A 22,082-nucleotide genomic window follows, 5' to 3' on the forward strand; every position below is an offset into this window, starting at 1 on the left:
AATAATAATATCATTTGAAAAATGTTACTTTTTTAACAGAATTAATTTATGAGAGAACGAAATATTATAAGAGCCAAAAATATTATTGGGGAAAAAAATCTAACCTTTGAAAAGCAAATAAGGTCACAAAACTGGGCTTTTGGAAAATTTAACAGCAGAATACCTTTATAATAGGGAAGAAAGCAAGACGTTTAAAGCTATATAGCTATAAAATGTCAGCCCAGGCAAATATGTGACTCGTCATCCAAGTCAGAATTTATGTTCATGGTAATTAACTATATAAAAAAGTCAAAGTACACAAATCCAAAGCATCTTGGCCAGGTGCAAGTTCAAAAAATACATCAAATAATATAAAACTTTTAAATGAAGGGAGAATAACAGTGTGCAGATCTTTTTTGTATTGTTTAATGGTAAGTCTCTCAAGTCATTGGCTTTTAGTTCTGTTTGTGAAGTCACATTGTAAACCTAATTCCCTTAAGTATATTATCGCCTCTTCCAATCTCATTCACCTTGAGAAAGTAGATCAGGCAGTTGTTTTTTTTTCTTTAACTTAAGAAGGAGGACGTGAGACTTACTCTAATCCACTTTCAATAGAGCTTTTCAAGACAAGCAATTGACTAAAGTTCCCATTCTTGATGAAGTCTGTGGTTCTGATTACTTTGGCTGTGAAATGAGAAAGTAGACTTAATATATGACGAAATATATATTTCAGAACAATATGCATTGTAAAAAGTGCATTATAAAATGAACTGCACTGAATAACAGCTTATAATGATATAGCACCATAATATAGACACACATGGAGTTGCCTAAAAACCTCCTTAAATTGCAAATAATTAATTATTTAACATTAAAAAATAATTATATGTGACCCTGGAGCACAAAACCAGTCTTAAGTCGCTGGGGTATATTTTCAGCAATAGCCAAAAATACATTGTATGGGACAAAATTATTGATTGATTTTTATTTTATACCAAAAATTATTAGGATATTAAGTACAGATCATGTTCCATAAAGATATTTTGTAAATTTCCCACTGTAAATATATTAATAATTGTATTATTATTATTAGCAGTAGTAGCTATATGCATTGTTACTTCATGTGAACTTCAATATTTAGATTTTTTTGCACCTTCAGATTCCATATTTTCAAATAGTTGTATCTCAGCCAAATATTATCCTATCTAACAAACATAAATGGAAAGCTTATTTATTCAGCTTTCAGGTGAGGTATAAATCTCAATTTTAAAAAAATTACCCTTATGACTGGTTTTGTGGTCCAGGGTCACATATGGACGTGATTTCATCTAGGGAACGATGTTTACTTTAAATGGATAAAGGACATTTATTTATTAAATAAATAAAGGACATTCTGCAAATGTCACTGACCTTGTGAACTCTTTTGTATAAAAGGCCATATTACTTGATTCACCTGAAGCACAGAATGTTCTTTGGAACATTCTCAACTAATGTTGGATAACATAGTGTGATAACATAAAGATAATGTAATTTGTTTTGTAATTCTAATTGTAAATCGAGTTCTTCGTTGCAGTTTATATAGTAAACAGATTCAGTATTCCTAAAGTTTAGCTCATGAAGATTAATTATTGTTATTAAATATGCTTACGTTCCATGGAGTTTATATCCTTGCGAAAGCGGAGTGCTTTAACGTTAATTAGAATGCGCTGACTTTGCTTCTACGAAGAGGCCTTACCTCATGAATATTAATCAGAACGTCATGACGTTTCTTGCAATCTTCCAATGCCAAAGCGCTTACTCCTGAATATTAACAACCAAGCCTTCTACGTAGTAGGAATCGTAATTGTTTAACAAACGGGACCGATTATACTGTAGTCGTTGTGTTTGTTTTTTTCGGTTTGTCTCGCAAAAATGTCCTCAAGAAAATTATTCGTGGGAGGAAACTGGAAAATGAACGGCGATAAAGAGAGTTTGGGCGAGCTCATAATGACCTTGAACACGGCCAGTCTCAACGATGAAACAGGTCCATGGCGTTCATTTGATGTTACGTTGTTTACCTGAAATAATATGTAGTAAAAGTATTTCATTTTTTAATTTCACAGATTAGTCGGATGTATTTTGCATATATAGCTAATCGACGGATTTGTTTAGAAACAGAGACAGTTTGCTGCATGACGTCACGTGACCCTTTAAATTGATGGAGGGTCGCGTGCTTTTACATAACAATAATGTTAAAACTTAAAATATAAAACTAGTTTATTTTGTTTTACAGTTGATTTTCTTATATTATTGCATGTCATTACAGTCATGTATTATTTTTCTTAAGAAAACGACATTTTTTCATAGGACTGCTGTAGAGAGCTTCATTATTAATTTATCATTTTTGGTCCTACAAATTCTGTATTTGTCCTTTCCCATATATCCTATATTTGTCACATATGCCTAAAATTACATAAAAATACAGCTTATTAGCTAAATAAGTAGGCAAATTATATTTGCCCTATCCCTTATTTGTCTCATGTACCATATTTGTCTTAATTGATCGCCAAATTATTGGTTCCCATTCTACCTGGGGGAAGAAATCTAATAAATTCAGAAGGAACTAATTAAGAATATTCCACACACAATAACATTATAAATAAATATGTATGTGTGTGTTAGGACAAAATTGTTAGTTTGAATGCAATGTAAGTCGCTATGGATAAAAGTATATATATATAAACAACGTTATATATATATGTTTTATATATACTTTTTAGCTAAATCTAAATTTTTGTCCCATATGCGTCAAATATTTGTTAGCCAAATTATTTGTTCCCATTCAGAGTTAGTCAATAATAACAACAATAAAACATTTCACAAACACACACACACACACACAAAATGTATTTACAAAAAAAGGTAATTGCTACTTTTTTCTCACAATTCTGACAGTTTTCTTAAAATTGACAGTTCGTTTTATTTCTGATTTCTATTAGAATTCACTGTACATTCACATTGGCGAGAAGAAAAAGTTGAGATTAAAAAGTTCAAGATGGAAAGTTTCTAAGTTCAGTGACAGAAACTAAAAAACAGGATTGCGAGATGAAAACTCAGTATTCAGAGGGGAAAAAGAAACAGAAACAGAAACAGGCTTCCATAATTTGTTTCCATTCTATCTAGAGGAAAATATCTAACACATTTAGAGGCAGTATAAAATAATTATAATAATAAAAAAAGAAATATATTATATGATGGTGAGTAAATGATGACAGATGCTTTGTTTATTCATTTAAGAGTGTTCTTGCTGGCTTTCGTATTTATATATCATCATCATAACACTGGTTTTGTCTTCATTGTTTAGAGGTGGTGTGTGGAGCGCCGTCCATCTATCTTGATTACGTGAGGTCTAAGCTGGACCAGAGGATCGGTGTGGCCGCCCAGAACTGCTATAAGGTACCCAAAGGAGCCTTCACCGGGGAAATCAGGTATATGTGCTCATTGGTATCTCTTATAGTTTTTACGAACAACCATTTATCACTGTCACAACCATATTTCACGTTCTCTACTTTTCTTTGCCGCTTTAGCCCGGCGATGATTAAAGACTGCGGCATCGAGTGGGTGATTCTGGGCCACTCTGAGAGGCGTCACGTGTTTGGAGAGAGTGATGAGGTATTGTAATAGGAATCCAAACCCTTATATGTCTTTGGTTTTCAGTATGATGAAATTCAGGCCTCATGTTGATGCATATTTGTGCTGTTCTCCGATTGGCTGTGATGTGCTTTGCAGCTGATTGGCCAGAAGGTGGCCCATTGCCTAGAGAGCGATTTGGGTGTGATCGCCTGCGTTGGGGAGACACTAGAGGAGAGAGAAGCTGGAACCACTGAGGACGTGGTGTTTGAACAGACCAAAGTCATTGCAGGTCATTTGAAAACACAAATCTGATATCAAATATGTGATTTTAACATTGTGGATCGTCAGCAAATATGCTAAGATGGCCTATTTGGCAGATTTATTTTTAGGGTTTATATGAAATGCTCATGTGCTGAACATTTTTTATTTCTAGGACCCTGTTCATGCATGTGAAAAACTTTATAACTTTCTATATTTTGTAGACAATGTGAAGGACTGGACTCGGGTGGTTTTAGCGTATGAACCAGTCTGGGCCATTGGCACTGGCAAAACTGCCACTCCTGATCAGGTAAATCTGTAATCATATCATGTTTCGTCTCCATTATCCATTATTTCATATTTATGAAATGCATATGCATCAAAGCATGAACAATAAAATGCTTTTACATTATACTGTAGTTTAAAGTCATTCTGTTTATGAACATGTACTTTATTTGGTGTTGCCCTTAAAAAGATAAAGGGTCTTTATTGGCATTGATGGACCCATGGAACCTTTCCATTCCACAAAAGATTCTTTTTGTAGTGGAACGAGATTTTTCAGATCATTCAAATGTTTTACACTAAGAAAATTATTTTTTTTTAGGAACTGTCACTTGAATGGTTCTTTAGGGAACATAAAATTGATCTTTGCTTTGGAAAAACCTTCTTTTGAAATGTTGGTGTATATAAACTGTGCTGCAGGCTCAGGAGGTGCATGAGAAGCTGAGGGGATGGCTGAGAGCGAATTTGTCGGATGCAGTAGCCGACTCTGTGCGCATCATCTATGGAGGTGAGTCTGCAGTGTTCGGAACATCCTGTCTGCTCAATTCTGAGCAGCCTTAAAGATATAGTTCACCCAAAAAGGAATATTCTGTCATTGCTCAGCTCATGTCACACCACATCCCAATGACCTTCATTCATCTGTGAAACACAAAAGAAATTTGTTAAAACGTCCATGCATGATGCATTTAATGAAAGAAAATAAGATTGCAAAAATCACCCTCATATTTAGTTATGCATGTGGTGGATGCTTTTATTCAAAGCAATTTAAACTGCATTCAAAGTAAACGTTTTATCATTGTATGTATTCTCTGGGAATCGAACCCATGACCTTCTCGTTGCTATTTTGTTGCAATAGAATTTAAACTCTTATTTTACACAGTATTTACTTTCAAGTCATTCAGAAATATATGCTAATAGAAGATTGTGCTCTATTTTGATAAGAGCAGATTTGGAGAAATTTAGCATTACGTTACTTGCTCACCTACAGTATGCATGCTTTATAGTCAATGGGTGCCGTCAGAATAAGAGTCCACACAGCGTATAAAAACAACACAGTAATCCACATGAATCTAGTCCATCAGTTAATGTCTTGTGAATTTGTTTTCTCTTTTAGATTGTAAATTATTGATAATATGTCTGTTGCACCACCTTCCCTGTTTGTTTATTTGATTGAATGGATGTTATTTTGTTAATATATATATATATATATATATAAATGAATGTCTTGTAAAGCGAAAAGCTGTGTGTTTGTACTAAAAAGTTCCATCGAGATCATTGCTTCTGGCTAAAATACTACTCATCTATGCATAACATGTCAAAGTCTTTATTGACTCAATGCTGATCCCCTTTTAAGTGAAAAAAGTGAAAGTGAAAGTGAAGTGACATTCGGCCAAGTATGGTGACCCATACTCAGAATTTGTGCTCTGCATTTAACCCATCCGAAGTGCACACACACAGAGCAGTGATGGCTTCCTGGTTGGAGGTGCTTCCCTTAAGCCGGAGTTTGTTGACATCATAAATGCCAGCTCATAGAGACGTCCAGCCATTCTGACGGTCCAAAACTGCCGCACTTCCCAATCAGTGTATATCAGCTTCTTGTCATTCCAGCAGGTCTGAAAGTGCTTTTGTGGTTGTGTTGCTTTTGCTCACCTGCTTGTTAACTGCAAAACTGCAAAGAGCTGGCAGCCCAGCCTGATGTCGATGGCTTCCTGGTTGGAGGTGCTTCCCTTAAGCCGGAGTTTGTTGACATCATAAATGCCAGCTCATAGAGACGTCCAGCCATTCTGACGGTCCAAAACTGCCGCACTTCCCAATCAGTGTATATCAGCTTCTTGTCATTCCAGCAGGTCTGAAAGTGCTTTTGTGGTTGTGTTGCTTTTGCTCACCTGCTTGTTAAACAGGTGGGTTATTGGACTGGAATATTAATATCAACTCCCTTCCCACTTAAAGTAATAGAAGAGAGCTTTGGCATGTTAGTTTGTTATTGCTGCTGCACTGGAGTTAACTGCTGTGTTGTCTATGCACTTCCAGAGCACACTACTTGAAATCTAACATACTGTATTCTCCGCATTGAGACTTACAAGACCAGCGTTGAATGCTTAACTGAGTTTGTAGTGAGTTAATGAGCACTTTATCCTCTGTAGAAATGACTACCTCGGTAGAAAATTAAAAATATATTTGTCCTGTCTTCTCATAGTGTCTTTTTTTCTGATTTAATCACTCACGTAAATGCTGTGTGTACTGAAACTAAAGGCTAAATGGTGTAAAATATATATATATTTTTTGCATAATTTTTACAATTAATTTTAGATATAATTTTAGAAGCATCAAGTTTGCAATTATGTATTTGGCTAAATCAGTAATATTGTGAAATATTACAATTTAAAATAAATTTTCTTAATATGTTTTCAAATGTAATTTATTTCTGTGATCAAAGCTTCATTTTCAGCATCATAACTGCAGTCTTCAGTGTCATGTGATCCTTCAGAAATCATAATAATATACTGATTTGCTGCTCAAGAAATGATTCTTATTCTTGTAATATTTTTTGTGGAAACTGATACATTCACAATTCTGGATGAATAGATAGTTCAAAAGAAATCAAAATCTTTTGAACATTGTACATGTCTTAACTGACACTTTTGATTTATTTAATGCATCCTCCAAAAACAAAAGTAGTCATTTCTTTTAAAAACTTTTTTTTTTTGAATATGAGTTTTCTAATGTAGATGACAAGAAATAACATTTTAAAACCCATTAAAACACTATCCTGTTCTATAATTGATTGTCTAAATGGTGAAAAGCCATTTAAACGTCCTCCTCTGCTTCTAACGAGAAGAAAACACACTTAGGGACTCAAGTTTGACGAAAGCAATGACAGCTTTATTATTCCATAACATGAGACAGCCTTCTCAGTTATTTTTTACATTTTCTCACGATCTTGCTTTTTTTTTTTTCTTCTTTCACCATAATAATCTCACAAAATGATGAAAAGAGAAGTCATCAGGGAGGAAAAAGATTTCAGGTATGGGGGAACAAGCCAAGTCATAACCACAAGAAGGAAAGGGGGGAGAGAAAGAAAGCAACACAGACTGCAAGTCCATGGGGAGAGAAAGAGAATAAGGAATCATGTGCGTCGAGGGTGAGACTTTGCTACACAAATGTGAGTGAGTGTGTGTGTGTGTGTGTGTGTGTGTGTTTGGTCTCTTCATGTAAGCTGTGTCTGTCGGTCCAGTTCTTGAATCAGATCTGTCATCGTAATTGTTATGTCTCTCATTCACTACTAGATTTTGATCATTCATCTTAAAGCAGAAGTGAAGCATGTCATTCTTATAGCTGTCTCTTATATATTTGGAGATGGTAGCCCCGCCCCCAAACACACGCCATTGGTTGAGCAAGAAATGTGCCAACAGATGGCTCACTTAGAGTCGGTTTTATTCCCCTTTAGGATGGAGATCAGGGTAAAAGAAAATGTAAAAGTACATTTTAAGAGTCACTGCATGAGAAAATCAGGCAGACTTATGAAGATTAGGAGGTTCTTGAATATAATAATTATTATTATTATTAGAAGTGATATGTGAACATTATGTACTATCCTTTAGATTTCAATCTCTTTATTTATTAATTTTTTGCTGTGTTGATCTATGTAGGGAGCCATAAGGCAACAATATCATAACATAATCGGGACATATTTTTATTTCACTTTGTTGAAATAAATATATTCTACACATTATCTTAAATGCATCATGTAATAAAATGAGTAGAACACTTTTTATTTTATTTGTTGATTTGAATAAATAACATTTTGTTTTAAAAGACAATTTTTCTTTTTTCTCGGCATGCTTTTGGATCAGAGATGGACACAAAACAGCATCTGAGAAAGAGCGTATTGTTTGATAAAAAGCATCTAATGGCGTGGTCTTTTAGAGTAAATTCTAGACCCAGCAAAAAATACTCCGTTTACTATTTGATTTATCTCCTCTCCTTTCTCCAAAATCTATAGACTTTTGCCAAGTTCTCATGCAATGAACCATAAAAATTACATTTGATTTCTATATCGTGGCAAGTCAGCCTAGACATTATTATTATTTATTTATGTACATACATTTCACATCGAAACTGAAGCTTAATTTTAAAGATTACACCTGATTTAAATAAATCTCTACTTTTATTCCATCTGAGTTAAATCCTTCTTTTTTAAAGTCTTTGCCTTGTTAAATTCAAGGTCCATTTTCTGTATCATATGCATGCATGTCCACCCTTTTGCACATGTTTTGCCCGTCAAGTAATTCAGTATCACTTGTGCATAATGTTGGTCGGTCCAGGATCCACTGTGCATAATATTTGGTCTATCAAAAGCCTGTCCACAATCCAGTTCAGTTTAAATATATACTTTGAGTGTCTGAGCAAGTCGTGTTTTTGTATATCAGTGCAAATAGTGCTGTTTTAATGCATTTTGAATCATTTGAGGGGACGTCACGGGTGGTCAGTCGGTTCAGTGCAGTACATACTCTGTTTGTCAGCTGTTTTTTGTGTGATTTCGGTGTGGTGATGTCAGTATCACAGAGCGCTAGGGTTTCTGAAATTGTGCCCGGCGAATCGAGCCTGATCGCCCAGTTCTTCTTCAATCCTGTGAGGCAGGAAAAAACAGACAGATTGGCAGAGGTGGACGTGGATTAATTATACAGAGAAACAGCTAGAAGACCGTAATCAACAATGTTAATCCAAGCAATTATTAGTTTCTTATGTGGCCAATTTTGGCTATTTTTGAGACTGGGACTTTTTCAGTCAGTTGAGGCATATGATGATGATGATGCACAATCAAACATTTGTACATTTTCTAAAGAACATTTCCTATGGGGAAAAGAGTCTATGGGGTCTATTTAACATTTTTTTATCATCCAATTGTATAGAGAGTTGAGCAAAGGTTTAATACTTACTGTTAGATACCTTAAAATAAGTATGAACAATTTAGCAGTAACTTTAAATATATACATATATTTTAAAAAAAAGTAAACAGTTGTGGCTTTACCAGGATTATTGTAGATATCTAAAACTAAAACCATTAAAAACTGTACTTTATATAATAACATTAAATTATAGTTTTATTAAAATGAAATAAAAACAAAAAATTAAAAGCTAGAAAAATTAACAAAAAACAAAAACGTAAAAAAAAATACAATGCATATTATAAATATATAAAAAAATACCAAAACCTAAAAATAAAAAAAAAAACACCAACAAAATGACTAAAACTTTAACACAAATGTTTTTCAAAATAAAAACTAGAATAATATATCTTTGATACTAAAATAAGACTGTGCTTTACAAATCTGAGTTGCAATCTAAACCTAACACTTTAAAACATTGTAGTAACAGCCTATTTAAAAAAAGTGGCAAAAAGTATGTTTGGACATAATTTTGGGGATTGAAATCCTTTTTAACTCGATTGCTTTAAAATGGTAAGAGTGAATGCTCTCTTGCCTCATAAGTTGGTTGTATTTTGCGAGACGCTCAGATCTACATGGAGCTCCTGTCTTTATCTGAAAGATAAGAGAAAAAGAGTTTGTCAAGGCGAGAAAAACTTAATGATTTGATTAAGTTGGTTTTGTAAAACGAATCGTCTTTGTACATAATGCTAACACTGTGTGTGTGTGTGTGTACCTGTCCAGTGCAGAGTCCCACCACTAGATCAGCGATGAAAGTGTCTTCTGTCTCTCCTGAGCGATGGCTGACCATCACGCCCCATCCGTTGGCCTGAGCTAGCTTACATCTGAGGGACACACAGTTCAAATGAGAAGATTAGGAGCTGGAGATGCTGGTGATATGCTATGGTTCATGGAGCTTGTATGGTTGCTCACGCCTGGATGGCTTCTGTGACGGAGCCGATCTGGTTGACCTTCAGGAGCAGACAGTTGCATGCGCGGTCTTCCGCAGCCTTCTCTATCCTCTTGGGGTTTGTCACGGTCAGGTCGTCGCCCACGATCTGGATCCCCATGGAGCCCGTCATGTTAGTCCAAGCGGCCCAGTCGTCCTGGTCAAACGGGTCCTCGATGGACACCACTAGTGATGAAGAGAGGAACAAAAGATTATATATAAATGATAATATTTTTATTTAGTAAGACGGCATTATATTGATCAAAAGTTGAAAATATAAATAATTATAAAGTTAAGAAATCCTTTTATTTCAAATAAATGCTGTTCTGATGAACTTTCTATCCATCAAAAAACTCCTGAAAAAATGCATCGTGGTTTTTTGAGCAGCATATTAGCATATAATTAGCATATGGTTTCTGAAGGATCATGAAAACTCAGCCTTGCCATATCAGAAATAAATGACATTTTAAAATTTGTGACCCTGGAGCATAAAACCAAAACCTTTTAAAAAGTCTTAATTTGGCAAAAATCATTAGGATATTAAGTAAAGATCATGTTCCATGAAGATATTTTGTAAATTTGCTTCCGTAAATATATCAAAACTTTATTTTTGATTGGTAATATGCATTGCTAAGGACTTCATTTGGACAACTTTAAAGGCGATTTTTTTCAATATTTAGGAAAAAAGGGTACATTTTTGCACCCTAAGATTCCAGATTTTCAAATATGATCTCAATCAAATATTATCCTAATGAACCATATATCAATGGAAAGCTTATTTTATTTTTATATATATGAATCTCAATTTCAACAAATTAATGATTATGACTGGTTCAGGGTCACATGCATTAAAATTGAAAACAGTTTTATACTAAAATTATTTCACAATTGTACTATTTTTACTGTGTTTTGGATAAATTAAATGCAGCTTGGGTGAGCATAAGAGGCTTCTTTGAAAAACAAACTTCAGAACAGTAGTGTATATAAGTTGATCATGGATGGCTGTAACTTTGCAAAGAAGGCTGATAAGTAGTTATATTCCTATTCTCATGCTAACTTGTTTCAGTTTTAAGTGTTAGTGAAGCGTGTCACCTGGATAATCGTTGACAAACGTCTGGTAGATCTCCACCAGCTCATCGCTGCTGATGTGTCTGTCTGGGTTTGGAGGAGACTTGAAGTCGAGGTCGTACTTGCCGTCGCGGTAGAACTCAGAGGCGGCTACATCCATCCCGATCACGACTTTATCTGTGAAGCCGGCCTTGTCTATGGCCGTCTTTATCAACTCAAGTGCTGTGGCGACATGATAGATAAATTCATTATGATGAAACTGGATCACACGCTCAGTCAAGGCGATGAAGAAACACACCTTCACTGTTCTCCAGGATGTTTGGAGCGAATCCTCCCTCGTCGCCGACGTTGGTGGCGTCTTGGCCGTACTTCTCCTTGATGACACCCTTGAGCGTCTGGTAGAGCTCGGCTCCGACACGCAGGGCATCCCGGAAAGACTCCGCCCCCACAGGAAGCACCATGAACTCCTGCATGGCGAGCTTGTTTCCAGCATGAGAGCCTCCGTTGATGACATTAAAGGCCTGGCGAATGTTTGGAGAAGATGTGCTAAGTCTATTTCCCTTGATAATCAGGAGACAACACCTACAGATGTGAATCATGATGTTGCGAGCTGAGTAATGAGTTTTCTTACAGGAACTGGCAGCACTAGTTCTGTGTTTCCTGCCAGATCAGCAATATGACGATACAGAGGGACGCTTTTTTCTGCCGCACCGGCCTTGCAGATGGCCAGAGACACTCCCAGGATGGCATTAGCTCCAAACTGAGCTGCAGACGCGACAAACAGATTTAAAATGAAGACTGTATTCAATCATCTCATTTTTTTGTGCTAGTTTCACTGCATAAGATTTTTTTTTTTCCATAAACAATGTAAGGTTTGGAATAATTTTCTGAAAATATTAATGTTTTTTTTTCAAAGGTATTTTAGTTCACGATTAATTGCATCCAAGATAAAGGTTTTTGTATATATACATGTGTATGTCTGTGTGTATATTCATTATGTGTATGTAAAAACACACACATACAGTATATATTTTGAAAATATTATGTATATAATATGTATTTACATTCATATCATTTCAATTATATATATGTAATATATAAACATAAAAAATGTTTCTTATATACATGCATGTGTGTGTATTTATATATACATAATAAATATACACAGTACACACACATAAATGTATGTACACAAAAACTTTTATTTTGGATTGCCCAGATTTCAAACTATCATTCAAAGTTTGGAATCAGTTTTATATATATATATATATATATATATATATATATATATATATATATATATATATATTAATACTTGAATTCAACAATGATGCATTAAATTGAACAAAAGTTAAGTGATGCATAATCTTACAAAAGATTTATATTTCAAATAAAATCTGTTAACTTCTCTTAAAAGATACCTGAAAAATGCATCACAATTTCCCCGAAAATATTAAGCAAGATTGATAATAATAACAAATGTTTATTGAGCAATAAATCGGCAATGCAGCATGATTTCTTAACCATCAGGTGAGACATCACAGGAATAAATTACATTTTAAAATATATTCTAATAGAAAACAGTTATTTTCATGTAACCTTTTTATTATCATTTATGATATTATAAATAGGTCTCCTAAAGAACACAAGACTCTTTCATCATTTACTCAAACTCAAACTTGGCAGGTCACAACTCCTTGGCATTGCTAACAACAAATCTGGCACACCACACTTGTGCACAGTGTGTTTTAATAGAAGCTACAGTGGAGGGGATGATTTTATGATTTTTGATTTTTTATGGCTTCAGAAGACTTGGAATGTAGCAAATAAGGTCATATTGGGCATATTGTATGCTGCTTTTCTGTCATTTTATACACATTCTCAGCGCTGAACATCTTTTGTGTTCCACATAATAAAGAACATAATACAGGTTTGGAACATCATGAGGGTGAGTAAATGATGATTTCATTTCTATTCTGACTGAGCTTTTCAAATCTGATATTTTATCAGAGAATAACTTACATTTGTTCTCTGTGCCGTCCATTTCGATCATCATGTTGTCCAGTTTCTCCTGTTCCACCACACTGATCCCCTAAAGTTCACATCATGAAGATAAATCTCTCAAGGTTAATAAAATACAGTGATGAAAATGTTGATTAATCATTAGCCCTGATGCTGTGGAATTAAAGCAGCACTGTGTAACAACTTCTGTTTCAAAATTAGCTAAATGTTTATAATGAGCGAGTACAACATGAATTCATCTTCCAAACCGTGTTTTGTCTTATCCCGAATCACTACGGTACACTTATAATAAGTGCTTATATTTGGACTATTGTAGCCTGGTCGGAATAACACATACCTGCATGAATCGCCATAGACATAAACTTAAAGAAGTAGCTCCGGTTAAAATGTTCTTCCGCGGGATAAATGCAGTTCTGTTTATTAACCGCCAGAGCGCCCAAATTTACATAGTGCTGCTGTTAACATCAATTGATCAAATTATAAATGTGCAATATCTGAGTTTTTAGCTTTTGCGCAGTAGACATGGGAGTATCTGTGACATAAAAAAAAGACATGAAAAGGAAAGAATGGAATGTGTAGATCAGAATGAAAATCAAGACCTGGATAATGGAGATAATTGTGTCTCTGCCTTTGGTAGATTGGTAGCAGTGGAACCTGTTTTAAAATCTCCTATTATAAGTGAATGGGTGTAAAAAAATAAAAAGAAAAATTATTAAGAAAAGTGCAGGGGTGGGATCGGATTCTGATCCCATCTGATCGGAATCTGATCTGTAAAACAAACAAATAACAAATAATTACATTAACAATCGCTTAGAATTAAACTGTAAAAAGTGATTTAAAACTATTGGGAAAGTGGCGAAAAATGTCTGTTGAAAAAAATGCATGGGATGAAAAAAATAGGAGCCTGTAAAATAATGTAAATCATAGTGAAAATGCATTAAACAACAAACTTAGCTGTGCTCCCGTTGAAACTAAGTATATTTTGAATATAAGCTGCAAATTATTAGATGATTTTTAACTTAGAATCCAAATATCGCTTAAATATCTCTGGTTAATTCAGACCTTTTCCAGAATTAAGCAAATATGCACAGATTGCAGTTTATACCCCTTCTTTGTGCTTGCTGAACACTGATTCTTTGGTTATTTGTCATAAAAATACTAATTCTCTTTGCACTTACAGATGCGATGAGGGCTGGTCCAAGAGTGTCATTAATATGACCAACAGCCTTCAGTACGCCTTAAAACACAAGAAAAGCAAAGATACAGGTCACCGCAGGTAAAATTGAAGATAAAATAAACAAAATGATTGAAAAAATGATCTTTTTAGATTGAAGTGATCTGTTTTTTTATGATGGTTTATAGTGCCAATGTGACCATGGACCATGTGTGATCGCTCACCTTTGCCCTTGTAACGGCTCTTGTCTCCATCTCTGAGTTCCAGTGCCTCATAGATGCCTGTCGAAGCTCCGCTGGGCACCGCAGCCCTGAACAGACCTAAAAAATAACAAATCTGTCATTTATTTACAGCAGTGGATAATACATAATGCATCCATATCTTAGTGATAGACCCTGTGTTGACAATTGAATTTTTATACATTTACATTTGTCTCTTAAAAGTAACTCGTGTTTGGATATATATTGACATTTATTATTTTGTATTTTGCATTCATGCATTTTTGCAGATGCTTTTAATAAAATTTTTTTTGAAGACATCTGAATTTTTTATTTATTTAATTTACATTGTGGAAATCACATATTCTTTTGGTTTTAAAATTCAGGATGCCATTCTGCTCATCCATTGTTGTCAAGAGACTCTACTGATTCACCTTTATCAGTTCTCAAGTCCACCTCCACTGTAGGGTTTCCCCGAGAGTCCAGGATTTCCCTGGCAACAATGCTCACAATGGACATCCTGAGAAAACAAGAGAGAGGGAATGAGCTAAACCTCTGCTGACTCTAACTGGACAAGACGTTTAGAAACTGTGTCCATAGCATCCTTTAATTAACCTTAACCTTGCATGAGTCAGACAAACATCTAAAAGTGAGCAAGTCCTCCAGCATATCAGCACCAACACTGTTTTGCTATACCTGCACCTGCAATAAATCTCTTTATATATTCGATATGCTGCTCAGATGCAAAATGCATCAATTTAAGTGAACAATTAGGGTTTTTAAAAGACAATATGTATTCTGTGATCCAGAAAACCACTCACAGAATGAGTATTTTGGGGACATGCTGAGTACAATTTGTCCTTGATTACACAATGGAGCTTTTGTGAATTTTTGAGTTTAGCGTTTGGTGCATAAAATAAAGTGCTGACTACATTTCTGCAACAGGGTTTGGCTTTTGGCTCCTTACTGTATTTTGTATCTTTTATTCCACACAATTAGTCAGGTTGCAGTTGATGCCGCAAAGAGTTGACAAAAAAGCATGTTGGTCCTCCGAGAGATCCAAATCTTTATGTTTTTAAGTCAGTAGCCTTATGGGCAGAGCATCGACATACAGCACAGTTGTGCCATGGGCATCCCGAGATCGAATCCCAGCTCTAGATCCTTTCTCAATCTCAGCCCCTTCTCTCTGTCTCTCCCATTTCACTTCCAGTAACTTCTACACTGTCCTATGCTAATAAAGTCAAAAAATCTTTTTTTTTTTTCTCTGAAGCAATGCCAGGGTTTTGTTTACCCATTCAATTCGAAATCAAAACTCAACATCACATAGCCATTTGCAACCCATTCTACTTCTATAATGTGTTTAATTTTGAAGGAAAATAAAAGCAGGAACGTGCGTAAAGTAGAATAAAGAGCATCCATTTTGACTTAACCCATATCTTTCCATACACATCATGTCAATCAATCTGATGGCTTTGAAAATGGAACCGTTTTTCTGGAACATTCAGTTCCAATGAGAGATACAGTTCAAGCCACGCTGGCAGCCAATGAAAACCCAGAACATGCAAAATGCATTCTAAATATGCCACGACCGACACGAGCGCACGTGTCACCTTGCTAATGGAATGCGCGTCTTGTAGCACAGACCACCAGCGTTTAAACCGAGGGAGGAGGAGAAGGAGGAGAAGGAGGAGGGGCTTGATTTGTAACGACAACGCTGGCATGTATTCCCGCAGGTGCCACGGTCTGAGCAGCCCCTGATCGTGCATCTGAATCCGCCGTGCCAGTGGGATACTGCAGCAACCGGGCTGTCAGCAGATATACAGACGGGAGGGGCGGTCTGCGGAGGGGAGGGGAGGGGTGGATAGCGCAGAAAAAAGTGGCGTGATGGGGCAAGAAAAACATAAATAATTTAACATCCCTTTGGCGAAAAGAAGAGCTTTCCGGAGCACCGAAGCGAATGGTCGCACGGGGATTGTCATGAGAACCAGCGCGATGGCTCGTTCACTAGCGATTCGTTCGTTTTGTGTTTGTCACGTGACAAATATACGACTCGGAACTCTCGCGGTGAACTAATCGTTTGCGTTTCTCACAATTTGTTGCATTAATGACTTCCCTGTAATTATTTTTTAAAAAGCTTGTTTTTTTTTTTAAATCTAACATTTTAACTTAAAATGAACGAAGCGAGTGAAGATTCAATTGAGTAAAATAAATGATCTTCCAATGAAAACAGATTGGAAACACACTTATAGCACACGTAGCCTATATAAGCAGACACATAGTGCAGGATCCATCTGCCCGACCCTTCACCAGCGGGCACCAGAAAACAACACCGCCACCCACATTCACACCCAGCATCCAAACATCAGGAGTGACTCCGCATGCAGCTGTCTGTCCGCAGAGGCGTGCTCTTAAAACAACTATGTCCTTACATAATAATAAATAACTGCTCATAAATTAATGCAACATTCAAAAAATCATGCCCAAACTGAATAATCTATAAGCCAAATCATCTTAATGTCCCCGCAACAGATGCATTAATGATGAAAGGTGCAAAAGGAAGAATAAAAGCTTTCAAGCGATGATTACCTGCCTTCAGCGCGCGGAGCCTTGCGTTATTAGGGAAGCCTGAAAGAGTCGAGCTGCGGAAGAGAGAGAGAGGGTGGGGTGGAAACCAGAATGAGAGTGAGAGGAGAGGAGAAACAGAAGGGGGAGAGGATGAAAAGATGAGTCAGAGGAAGATGCTGAGAATTAGAGAGGAGAGGAGGAGAGAAAGAGAAAGAGGAGGATGAGTAGGTCAAGGCGACTGATTAATAAGAGGGAACGAGAGACCCGAGAAGAGGAGGGGAGACAACAAACACGGGTGCTGCAATGTTCCTCCGTGACTGCTGGTAAAAATAGACGGAGGAACTGGGTAGAAAGAAGCACGATTAAAATCATCCAGTGTTACGAGGGAATGCAAGCTTGTGAAAAGTGATTCAGGCCTACATTTTACAAATCGAACCTGCAACAATAAAGTAAGGAATTTAAGAAAAATACAAAATCATGATGTCAAATAATAAATATCTTAGAAATTCTCAAATTGATGTTGATTTATAATTGTCATGCCATAATATCATTTGTAATGAAAAATGTTACATTTGATTGTAAAAGAATACAAAAAAAAAAATAATTTCACTTGCATGCTATTTTTTTTAAATCAATTCAATTGTTATAAATCAATCTGACATGAAAATTATTTTTATTTATTATAAAATTAAGATTTTTATATAACTTTATTTACTTTCTTAATTTATGCTTCTTGTTTTATTGTGTATGATTCATCAGTGCAAAATTGTCTAGTCTAAATGACCTATATTTATACAGAAAAAATTCTTTATAAATGTATTTATTGAACTTCACTGCCTTTGAAACTGCTTCCTGTTGCATATTTGTTAACCAATGGCCAACAAAAACTAAGTATGTTTTTTTTTTAAATCTCTTTACTAAACATTCTGGAATCAACACTCTATTTTTTTTAACAATTCTAATTAAGCTCTGTCCTACACCCCCCCCTTGCTGAATATCTTGTTTGAAATGAAATAGGTTTCATTACAGAAGAAAAATGTAAAATATTGTTGAGTTTTAATTTAACAAATTCGTTCTATATGAACAGCATTTCATAAATTCAACTTATAGAGAACATAGTCAAAGTTCTTGCTGAATGACCGATATTATTACAGAAATTATAGTGATGTATATAGTTTTATTTTAAATATTTTTTTTTGTATGTGTGTGAGTGTGAAAATTTAGACTGTTTATTAGACTGACACAAAAAGGTGAGTAAAGATAATCTGCGATCACACTATTTATTGTAATATGATTATTTTTCAGGGAATTGGGTCATACATTCAAACTGAGCTGAAGGCAGTACGGACCTCTTGGGCAGCCACAGTTACATTATATTGTGGTGCTTTCAATGTTATGAATGTGATTAATGTTTTTCAAAATATATTTAATGTTGTTAATGTTTCTTCCTCGATCAACAAAGCCCATAGCCGAGATGGATTCACTAACAAGAAATATTTTTTAAACTAATAAAATTCCCACTCAGGCTAAGATGTTTGGAGAAAGCAATGTGGACTCAAATTTAGCCAGACGCAGCGATCTAAATTTAAAGACATTGCATGAATTTGTTTCTTACAAGCACACAGCTTTTGTTTCAAAGATGTTAATCGATGGACTGGAGTGGTGTGGATTACTTGTTGTAAATTATTGCGATGTTTTTATCAGCTGTTTGGACTCTCATTCTGACGGCACCCATTCACTGCAGAGGATCCATTAGTGAACAAGTGACGTGATGGTAAATTTATCTTAATCTGACAAACAAGCTCATCTACATATTGGATAGCTTGCAGGTGAGTTAATCTTCAGCAAATTTTCATTTTTGAGTCAGCTGTTCCTCAGCTCAGTTTACAGAGGTCAATAATCAAACACTGGAATTGGGTTCACTCTCAGGAATAACGTACAAAGACTGACATTGGGGTGGTTCCCTTGCAAAAGGTACTAGATAGGTACCATTTAGGTACTTATTTGTACAATTTATGCACTTAAATGTACCTTTAAAGTAACAAAATGTACCCATTAGGGATACAAATGTGTACCTTAAAAAGGTACAACCTCAGTGACAGCGTTTGTGCCTTTTTTTCTGAGAGTGTAAAAGAGTTTAGAAATTGTGATTGTTTTGGCAATAGAGTTTAAGGCTTGAACAAAGTAAGAAATCCCTGACCTGAAATCTTTAGCATGTTGAATCATCAGCATAGACACAGTTTAACCTGCCAACAGGATTCAAGCATAAATAAGAACAGCTGCGTCTCTTTGTCCCTTTTAAAATGCCACTCTTAAAAGAAAGATCTTTTCATTGTGTTGACATCTCAGCCTGGCTGAATAATCAAATCTGTGGTACAGATTCTGTTGAGTCATGGCTTTCCAGCATGTGTCAAATTGACTTTAGCAGAAAGGTCACTGTAGAGTCACAGGACTGTCATAAATGATTTTGCATATCTTTCACAGAGTTGTCTATTTTAAAAAAAATACAGCAGTATGCATCTCGAAATAAGAAATCTTGTCATCTTAACATTACACTCCACATAACTGCTTGATTCTATCAATATAACATTCTGTGGAATCACATTTAAATCAGTAATACAATTTCTGTAATCAGCACAGTTATATGATAAATGAATGCATTTCATTTGAACATTACTTTTATTTAATACTCACTAAGTTCTAACTAAAGCACATATAGAAACACTTCAGCTGAGGGTGAATGTAATTCTTCAGTGTCACGTGATCCTTCAGAAATCATTTAGCATGCTGATTCAGTGCTCCAGAAACATTTCTTATTACCGTCAATATTGAAAACAGTTGTGCTGCTTAATATGTTTGTAAAAACTGTGATACATTTTTATTTCAGAATACTTTGATTAACATAAAATGAAGAAGAACAGTGTTTATTTGAAAAAGGTGGTGAAAGGTATTTAAACTTTTTAAGAGTAGTGTAAACATATAGCCTATTAAACAATATAAGGTTAAATGGATTCAAACAGCTCGAATCACTATTACCCTGGAACTTGCTCAAACCGAAATGTATTTCAAGTCTTATTCAAATTAAACCAGCCAAAAAAATAATAATTTGGACACGTCTCTGGGTCTACAAGTTGTGTGTATCACTTCTGGTCACTAGGAGGAGCGATATCTCTATGCCAGATTGTAGTCAACCACTAGAGGTCATCATCAACACATTCCTGATTGTTTGCCATGATTACCTTTACCCTAAATCGTTAGTATAGTCAAACTGGTAAATAAATACACACTTAATTATGCAGACAGTCTCTTTAGTAAATGTTTAAATTGTTTAGTGTTTCCTAGTCTTCTCCTAATATGTATTGTGTTATTAACTTTTGGGTTAACATCTTAAAGATTTATGATGTTTTGTTTTCCAGGCAGTTTTTTTGTTGGATTATGGATTTTAATAAACACCCTACATGGATCCTAACCATTCTTAAGACTGTTGTGCTAGAAATTGTAATCATAACCTAACTATTGCGTTATGTTGGTTGATTGGCTGGTTGGTTAAAAATAGCACATACTGTATCTCACAAGCACATCTGGAAGAGAGGAGATGCCATGAGTCAGTTACTGGAGACCTTAGGTTTTCATAGTATGTCTACACCACCACTCCAGACACTAGATCAGAAAGCTTTGAGACCAGAAAGAAACTATAGAATATGAAGCAAAAATATAGTGTGCAAGCTTCTCATAAATAGCTTACTAAAAAAAAAAAAAAAAAACTTTTTTGATCTTTTATTCAATTATTCAGTTTGCGGTCTGAATTCATTCCATATGAGAATATAGCCTATATATATTTCCATGTGATCTACAAATTAATAAGACAACCCCAGTGCGCCTAAAAGCATTATGAATTAATAAAGAGCGTGCATTTGACCTGATTTCAAATGTTTCCAATGGTAACGGTTGGCAGGTTTACTCATTATCTCTTCCAGTGCCCCATGCATCTCATGCATCATTATTTACTTATTTTTTAATCAGAATATATATATATATATATATTTTTTACACATCTAAACTACTTACAGTAATGTGTACTGTATTTCATAGTGTGTTGCAGCAGGGGCCCGCCTGAAACTAATGCATTATAATTAACATCCATTGTTTACTCACGGAAGTACAATAGGTCCATGTGATAAAATTAATCGATTGCAATGCTTTGGAATATGATGGGGGTGGGGAATATGAGGATATGGAAATAGCACAGCCATTATATGGTAATGTATATTGCCTGTGTCATACTCATAATATTAATTCTGGAAGCCTTGACCAATTACTTCCCTTTTCCTCATGTTTACAATGAACATTGTGTGTAAATGTCTGTACAGTGTGCAAAAAACAATTAACCAGCCTACTGAAGGATAACTTCTAGTCAGTGTTGCAGATATGATCCTGTAAGCCTGTGCAGAAAACAGTTTATGCAGTTTTGCATGATTTAATATTAGGTTCCGGCTGAGATTAGGGGAGTTGGGGGGGGGGGCAGTCGTCGGGTGTATTATGGGATGTCTGGGCCATTACGAAGGGGGAGGGGTGGGGGCCTGTTTGAAGGGGGAGGAAAGAGGGAATATCACATTCGGGACTGTTCATTTTTGTCTCTTTATGTTTAGGTGTTTTTAATCTGGCTTTGTGGAAGAAGATTTGCATGTGAGAGGATGCATTAAGAAACATTAAGACTGCAACATTCTTTTTCTGAATTAAGAACACTTAAAACAAATGCGCACTAAAATAAATAAATTCCCAAAGGCATTCCATGTACTAAGCCTACTATAGTTGCACAAGCAAAGTGATTTGAGAAAGGATCGAGCGCAGTCATTGAAATCACGGCCTGATTGCTTTCATTTTTTGGTCAAATCCAATGTCCCTGAAGAGTTTATCAGTAGCCATCTCTGATGGTGTCCATATGTGGCTCTTTCACTCAGTTATGGAGTCATGTTCGGTTCGGTGTGGGGGGAGGAGGGAAGTACCAGAGAGAGCGTAAAAAGAGT

General features: G+C 35.4%; 2 protein-coding genes and 1 long non-coding RNA gene across 3 annotated transcripts; 1 reads left to right on the top strand and 2 right to left on the bottom strand.

Moving 5' to 3' along the window:
* Nucleotides 1-38: 38 nt before the first annotated feature.
* Nucleotides 39-1,877, bottom strand: LOC132145059 (uncharacterized). Its single transcript, XR_009434429.1, has 3 exons — nucleotides 1,628-1,877; nucleotides 576-663; nucleotides 39-163 (listed from the first exon to the last, which is right to left on the bottom strand). It is a non-coding gene; the product is annotated as an uncharacterized LOC132145059 (long non-coding RNA).
* LOC132145057 (triosephosphate isomerase A-like) lies at nucleotides 1,785-6,319 on the top strand. The gene is made up of 7 exons (XM_059555767.1): nucleotides 1,785-2,002; nucleotides 3,323-3,446; nucleotides 3,546-3,630; nucleotides 3,748-3,880; nucleotides 4,074-4,159; nucleotides 4,552-4,658; nucleotides 5,798-6,319. The coding sequence occupies exons 1-7, from the start codon at nucleotides 1,891-1,893 to the stop codon at nucleotides 5,898-5,900; spliced, it is 750 nt and encodes a 249-aa protein (XP_059411750.1). The 5' UTR covers nucleotides 1,785-1,890; the 3' UTR covers nucleotides 5,901-6,319.
* Nucleotides 6,320-8,136: 1,817 nt separating this feature from the next.
* On the bottom strand, nucleotides 8,137-17,357 carry eno2 (enolase 2). The gene is made up of 12 exons (XM_059555768.1): nucleotides 17,077-17,357; nucleotides 14,925-15,010; nucleotides 14,497-14,592; nucleotides 14,277-14,335; nucleotides 13,099-13,168; nucleotides 11,708-11,841; nucleotides 11,375-11,597; nucleotides 11,101-11,298; nucleotides 9,993-10,194; nucleotides 9,796-9,904; nucleotides 9,616-9,674; nucleotides 8,137-8,761 (listed from the first exon to the last, which is right to left on the bottom strand). The coding sequence occupies exons 2-12, from the start codon at nucleotides 15,007-15,009 to the stop codon at nucleotides 8,692-8,694; spliced, it is 1,305 nt and encodes a 434-aa protein (XP_059411751.1). The 5' UTR covers nucleotide 15,010; nucleotides 17,077-17,357; the 3' UTR covers nucleotides 8,137-8,691.
* Between the last annotated feature and the right edge of the window lie 4,725 nt (nucleotides 17,358-22,082).

This window comes from Carassius carassius, chromosome 8 (genome assembly GCF_963082965.1).
Source record: "Carassius carassius chromosome 8, fCarCar2.1, whole genome shotgun sequence".
Taxonomy (NCBI): domain Eukaryota; kingdom Metazoa; phylum Chordata; class Actinopteri; order Cypriniformes; family Cyprinidae; genus Carassius; species Carassius carassius.

What these genes read in the sequence shown, in the direction of transcription:
- LOC132145057 (XM_059555767.1), top strand. Translation starts at nt 1,891, where the DNA reads ATGTCCTCAAGAAAATTATTCGTGGGAGGAAACTGGAAAATGAACGGC. An exon ending in CAGTCTCAACGATGAAACAG is followed by an intron (nt 2,003 to 3,322) that starts GTCCATGGCGTT and finishes TTCATTGTTTAG; the next exon opens with AGGTGGTGTGTGGAGCGCCG. An exon ending in ACAGACCAAAGTCATTGCAG is followed by an intron (nt 3,881 to 4,073) that starts GTCATTTGAAAA and finishes TATATTTTGTAG; the next exon opens with ACAATGTGAAGGACTGGACT.
- eno2 (XM_059555768.1), bottom strand. Translation starts at nt 15,009, where the DNA reads ATGTCCATTGTGAGCATTGTTGCCAGGGAAATCCTGGACTCTCGGGGA. An exon ending in TGGGACTCTGCACTGGACAG is followed by an intron (nt 9,675 to 9,795) that starts GTACACACACAC and finishes CTTATCTTTCAG; the next exon opens with ATAAAGACAGGAGCTCCATG. An exon ending in AAATACAACCAACTTATGAG is followed by an intron (nt 8,762 to 9,615) that starts GCAAGAGAGCAT and finishes CCTGCCTCACAG; the next exon opens with GATTGAAGAAGAACTGGGCG.